This window comes from Phocoena sinus, chromosome 1 (genome assembly GCF_008692025.1).
Source record: "Phocoena sinus isolate mPhoSin1 chromosome 1, mPhoSin1.pri, whole genome shotgun sequence".
NCBI classification, from domain to species: Eukaryota; Metazoa; Chordata; class Mammalia; order Artiodactyla; family Phocoenidae; genus Phocoena; species Phocoena sinus.
Window position 1 is genome coordinate 155,609,590 of NC_045763.1, and position 6,848 is coordinate 155,616,437.

General features: G+C 42.8%; 1 protein-coding gene across 6 annotated transcripts in view; it reads right to left on the reverse strand.

The window, feature by feature from the left end:
- The window catches only part of RGS7 (regulator of G protein signaling 7), a 631,374-nt gene extending 627,193 nt beyond the window's left edge, over nt 1-4,181 (reverse strand). For 5 of the 6 annotated variants that reach the window (XR_004348551.1, XM_032623464.1, XM_032623456.1 and 2 more), the window contains exons 1-2: nt 3,986-4,181; nt 2,665-2,791 (exon numbers count right to left, since the gene is read on the reverse strand). Coding sequence is in view for 4 of the 6 variants with exons in the window: in XM_032623464.1 (XP_032479355.1) it covers nt 2,665-2,742 (78 nt within the window). In the remaining 2 variants the exon portion in view is untranslated. Of the gene's footprint in view, nt 1-2,664; nt 2,792-3,985 lie in introns of those variants that run through there. The other variant, XM_032623472.1, reaches the window with a different exon arrangement.
- Nucleotides 4,182-6,848: the final 2,667 nt, after the last annotated feature.

Below are 6,848 nucleotides of genomic sequence, written 5' to 3' on the forward strand. Positions count from 1 at the left end.
ATTCACAAATTCCAGCTCTTTTCTGTGCATCACACTTTGACAACCATTCACTGTTTTCTCTGCCGCACAAGAATATTCCTAAACCTCATTCATAATCTACCAAGAAAAAATGGAAACAGCACATGCATATCTTTAGTAGGTATAAACCATCAGAATCCTGGGCAGTAAACAAGAGGTGGCTTGCAGGGAGGGGAAGTGGTGAGAACACAGAACCCACTTTAAGAACTGTGTTTCAACAGTGAACTAGAAGTAGAAAATTGGCATGAATCAATAAAACAGCAATCTCTCTAACTATTCTCTTCACTGATACTAAGCAATGCACCGTGAGGCTGAAGCTCTTTCCTAACCTTTGACTGACTTCATGATTAATAAGCATTTGTAACAAGTCACTTATTCTTTCATGCAGGTTGAGCAGTTGACATATGGAGTCAACCTACTCCTTTCCTTTTTACCCCTCTCCAACTATTCTGCTGTTCTTCACATTAAAATCTGGCCTCTACTGAGAAGATATTAAATGTCAAAGCCCACATAAGATACAAAAAACAGAGGTAAAATAGTCACATAAAATCATGTTGTATGTCTGCCTACAGACATGGACCATTTGACTTGGTAACCAGCAAATGCTAACCAAGAACAACTGTGTTTCTTTATACAAATTATCTGGTATTTCTTTATATATTATTATTTATATCACAAACAAAAAGATATATGTTCAGAGAATAAAAGGATAGACAGGCAATGCATAAGTAAGCATTATGAGTAAAATTTACTGGTGTCAACTTTTTTCCAACAATGATTTATCAGGGAAATCTTTTCTAGAAATAAATTGTATGTGCCATTACCCTAAACAAAAAGCTAGGAAAAGGAGGGTAAAGAAGTAGCACAAGCAGTTCCAACCTTACCCAACAGAATACAAATGCTTAAAAGAAATGAGGCATTACATTCTCTCCCTGAAGTTATCATAACCTGTTAATTTATAAGTAGCCCTAACGGCAATTTGATGCTAAACAACAATTTATAGAGTGTTTCAAAATTAGCAGTATGAAGCTTAGGTACACTAAATAATCCAATAACTATCTATAAAACTCCTAGCCTCATTTTTCACATATTCTCATGATAACTGACTAAATGAGACACAGACTGATGTCATATTAAGTTTATTTCTAATCAAGATTAACTGTTAGGTGTCCAATCAATTCAACCCCTGATCTTTTAATAGGGAAACAGAGAATATAGTGTTTGACCTAACAAAAATAGCTAACTACTGATAATTTTACAGAAGTCCAACTTTCGACATTGCACAAACCTATAAGGTAGAATTTACAATTCTCACATCCTGCATATTACAATATTCAGTCATACAAAACAATAAAGAATATTATAACTTCTTTAAAAAACACATAACTGCCCCTAAGATAGTTCTTCTCAGAACCACATCTATACAGAATGGACAAATATCCAGTAATTTAAATCAGTGTAGGAAAATAATAGTAATAACTTAGGCCCAAGTGGATTATTTTCTTGATTTATCCAGTTGGGATGCTTTAAGACTAAAATAGGCAATTTTTTTTCCCTGTGGGAAAAAAGTTTTATTGTGCTATCCCAGACCCACAAAAGTGCATTCATAGGTACACAATACACTATGGTCTACAAGGCTAGCATTGACAGGATGTCCATGCATATTCACATCAAAGCAATAACAAGATTTCCTCAAACACATATCATCACCACCTCTTAATCATCCTGGCTCACACAGAAGGAGAGTTTTCATTTAGTATAGGTCAAGGTGGAAAGCTTTTCATCTTTATTCATAACCAGTTCTGATCCTCTAGCAAACTCATCCTAGACTCTTCAATGTGCTCACACTAATCAAAATCTTTAACAATTTCCTTCATTTCGAGGTCTGGTTTCCTTTTTACAATTGCTAGTGTTAACTAAAGAAATCTTGCCCCATAAGCACTATAGATAATATGCTAAAGAAAAATAATCCCAGCATAAAAAGCAATAGAAACAAATGGTACAGAAGTTAATTAAAAAATACTGCTTCCTTAATTTTAGGAAGATTGTTGACTATAACCAGAATGAACTTACCTAAGCAACCACTCTGAAGCATATACAATATTCAAATACACCTTTATTATGGTGGCTTTAAAGCTAAGATTTAACCAAAAAAAACTGGAATTGTTTAGTTAAAAGTAAAATTTTTAAACCACCCATACATTCATAGCCACATTCACTCTTGCCCCAGAATTGCAAAGTAGTCTATTTTCATTTCTAAAATGTTATACATTTATATAATCATTATAACCTAAATGCTTAGAAGGAGTATAAGAAAAAGCTTCTAAAATCTATTACAGATGCTATAAAATCATGTATGTAACAAACAAAATATGTGGGATGTCCAAACTTCCTGCTATTGCTGACTGTGGATTAATCTATGTAAGATCACCAGGGAAAGTGTGAGAACACAGTATGAGTAGCCTCATTTACTTCACTGTGTCTCTACACATATGCATTACTTGAGAATGTCAGATCATCCTCAAGTATAATGTGCAGTCACTGGGGATTTGGAGAATCCATAAGACCACAAAATTGATCTGAGGGAAAAAAAATTCAAGGAAGCCAGAAGTTTCCCTTTTTCCACGAAAGTGAAGAAATCCTTACCTTTCTGTACACCAGCATGTTGGGTGATTCATCTGCCACCCCATTGCTGGTCTGCCCATAATTATTCCCCTGGGCCATGTCACCACACACGTGGTCCACTCTTAGATACAAGAATTATCACTCCTCCCTGCAAGAGTCAGAGAGACATCAGTGAGATCCTAATGGTAGTAATTAAGAAAGTTGACTTTTTTTTTTTTTTTTTTTTTGCGATACGCGGGCCTCTCACTGTTGTGGTCCGGAGCCTGTGTTGAGGGGCACGGGCTCCAGACGCGCAGGCTCAATGGCCATGGCTCACGGACCCAGCCGCTCCCGCGGCATGTGGGATCTTCCCGGACCGGGGCACGAACTCATGTCCCGTACATCGGCAGGCGGACTCTCAACCACTGCACCACCAGGGAAGCCCTTAAGAAGGTTGACTCTTGATTCATCTTCCCCATCCACAGCACCCATCCCACAATGGAGCATGCTTAAATGCTGGGGCTGGCTTGCAAGAAATAGCACAGAAATAGATTTAAAAAAAAAAAAAAAAACAACTGAATTTACACCTACAGTACTCCCAGGGAATTATAAGTAAGAAATGAATGACAATCTTTTAGTTAAAATAGTCATTTGACTATGGTTTTAATTGACTTGATTTTCTGGGTACTCATTTTTTAAAGTGTTTAAGGCTCACTGAAGAAAAAAAAAAAAACCACCGTTACCATTTCCATCCTATGAGTTCTCTTCTCTCCCAATACTGCATCTCCACAGTATCTTCGGTGTTTTCCCCGAATGGGCAGAAAGGCAACACCCTGTGGCAGCACACTTTCTCCCAGGTGTCTGGCTAGTTTCCCGCATACAGGCGCATCAGAGAGGCCCATTCCCCGAGCCATTCTCCAGTCATGTGTTTCGCCTTCATTCCCCTAGGTCTCCCGCACAGAGTCTGGGAGCTTCTCCGACTTTCACCTGCCTGCACTGCCGGCCACTGGCTCCTCTCCCCTCGGCCCGCTCGGCTTCGGAAGTCACGGCGTAACCCTGCCCAACCTTTGCAAGAAGGCATCAGAAGGTGTCCCGGAAACAAGACCAGGTGGGAGGTCGGCCCTTTAGGCAATTACCTGGGTCACCGTGAGCAGCACCTAACTGCGGAAGCCTCAGAGTGACCAGGCACTGAGGGGAAAACAAGCAAGCCCAGCTCGCCTGCTTGGCTCTCACGGCGGCAGCAAATGGCAGGCGAGCCCAAGCCGCGCGCGGGAGCCGGGCCAGCGGCAGTGTCAGCCCCGAAGACCGGGTCGCGGGGCTCCGGGGCGCCGCCTCCCGCCAACCCCCACCCCCAGCCACGTACCTTCTCCTGAAGGTCGCGGCCCGAGGCGCCTTCTTCCCAGCGGCTGGGTGCGGCGGTGTCAGCGCGCGGCCAGCTTCATCACCTCCGCGCGGGCACAGGGCTCTGACGGCCCGCGCTCCGCCTCTCCCTCCTTCGCTTCGCTTTGCTCCCGGGCTCTCGGACCACGAGCGCGCGCGGGCCCGAGACGCCCGGCCCGTGCGCGCGACTGGGGAGGGAGGAGGGGACTGTCACGTGGGACCCGGCGTCCGTAGGTGCTGGGTAGGGGGCGGGGCTCGGCTCCGCGCGGCCTCGCGGCCCCTCCGGCCCCGCCGCCCCACAGTCTCCTCTGTGGGAAGCTGCCGCCCTGCCCCCAGCGCGCGCAGCCCGGGCCCTTGCACACCCGGCCCGGCGGTGTGCGCGCCGCTGAAGGCCTGGCGATGGGAGTGTAAGCCGGAGAACAGGAAGGGCGATGGGTAGGTGGGTGGATGGATGGAGGCATGCAGGAACGGATGGAACCCCTTGCAGCCGGCAGTTTCGTCACGTGCCTGATGACTTCGCTGACTGTGCGAGCGAAGCAGATGATTGTTCATCGTTAAGCTTAAATAACGAGAGTAGAGAGAGATTGAGACATCCTAGGAGTGAAGGAAATGTCCAGGATCAAATGAGTCATTCAGCCCGTTTGCCTGCGACTTTCACAGCTTCCTCCTAAGTTAGAGAAACGGGAAATGATCTGGAGGCTGCCAACTCGAGGGGAACATCTTGCCACCTGTTAAAATGAAGGCACATCCCCAATATCTGTTTTCTCTCTCTGACAGATGGTGCTCAGAGGAACTTTCACCCACTTACTCTCAACCTCCAGCAGTTTTCAAAGAAGGTGTGGGGTGCCGATCCTCCATAATTATTCTTCAGGTTGCTGTCACTAATTCTTCTGTAAGGATTAGAGCCACATTAAGAAGAAAAATCACTTGTGTCCCAGTTATAGTAAAAGGAATTTGTGTGTCTGGCTTTCAGGGGCAGGGTTGTGAAGTTATAAATACCTGAAGTTTTCCTTGCACAGCTGGGCCAGGTGTGGTGGAGAGACAGAAAATAATCAAGCCAGCCCCTCCTAACATCCTAGGTAAGAATAGAACTTACCCCTGGTCAGGACAACTGTTCAAAGCAAACCCAGGGGCCATGTGCACCAGTGCATTTCCCCCGTCCCACCCAGGTCCTGTCAGGTTTCACTCAGGGAACAAATATTTATTCAACCTATCCTCTGTTCTAAATACTACAGGGCAAAGATTACTAGCCCAAACTACATTTACACACACCCTAGTCTGACCCATCTCCCACTCTTCCCCAATTCCCAAACTGTTTCCATGGTGTGCTCTGGAAATTGTGATCCTTTTCAGCAAAATTGCCATTTTTTCAAATTCTCTATATATGTCCTTAACCTTCTTACCATAGCCAAAAACTACCTCTTCCCCTTCAGCCCCTCTCTCTTCCCCTTCACTCAGTCAACTCTGGGAAGTTGTCATGAACTGGATTAATAAGTTTGGAAAGAATAACTGGGCATATTCACTCAGTTTGAACATCTTTCTCTTAAGGAGGAACTACCTGAAACAAGCAGTCATTCTCCTTCACATGTCGAGGTAGAGGTTCTGTCCCTATAGGGGATACCCAAGCTCAGCACTGATGGAACATTCCCATCAGTCAACAAACTAACAGAATAGAGCTAACATTTCATATTTTATGAATGAGGTGTAAAATATACCCCATCCATCTATCCACCCGTCATATAGATTATGATATCTATATCTATGTGTAGATTATCTTAGGTAAGATATGTACATAAGATATCTATATGTAGATACAGTTACAGATAACGTGTAAAATCTCCCTTGACACACTTCCCACTTACTCCTGTCCTATTTTTCTGCTTCCTTTTACACCAAAAACTTCCTCACCCGAACTCTGTCTTGAACCCATTCTATTCTGACAGTGACCTCCTTGTTACTAAATCAATGGTCAGTTCAATTATCATGTGAATCAACTTTTCAGAAGTTAAAGTTGATCCCTCTCACCTTCTCAAAAACTTTCTACATTTGGTTATCAGGACACCGCTGTTATTTCTTTCTTTTTCTTCTAGTTTTATTGAGACATAACTGACATACAGCACTGTATAAGTTAAGGGTGTACACCATAATGATTTGACTTACATATATCATAAAATGATTACCACAATAAATTTAGTGAATGAAGATCCGCCATCTCATATAGATACAAAAGAAAAGAAAAACATGTGTTTTTTCCTTGTGATGGGAACTCTTAGGATTTCCTCTTAACAACTTTCATATGTAACATGCCACAGTGTTAATTATATTTAATTATACTTATCATGTTGTACAGTACGTTCCCTAGTACTTATTTAAGTTGTGACTGGTAGTTTGTACCTTTTGGCTACCTTCATCCAATTCTACCTCCCCCCCACCCCTACTTCTGGTAACCGCAAATCTGATCAGGTTTTCTTTGAGTTTGTTTGTTTTTGAGGTTTAATTGACCTATGAGGCTATGTTAGTTCCTGTTGCGCAGCATAGTGATTCAATATTTCTGTACATTTCAAAATGATCACCACAGTCAGTCTAGTTACTGTCACCATATGAAGATAGTACATAATTATTGACTATATGCCCCACACTGTACATTTCATACCTGTGACTCATATATTTTGTATCTGTAAGTATGTGCCTCTTAATCTCCCTCACCTATTTCTCTCATCCCCTCACCCCTTTTATTTCTTTTCTACATTTCTGGCTGCTGTTTCTCAGCCTCATTGCTTGTTCCTCTTTATCTTTTTCACTTCTAAATTTTGGTATGCCTCATGTCTCAGTCATTGGGCTTCTAC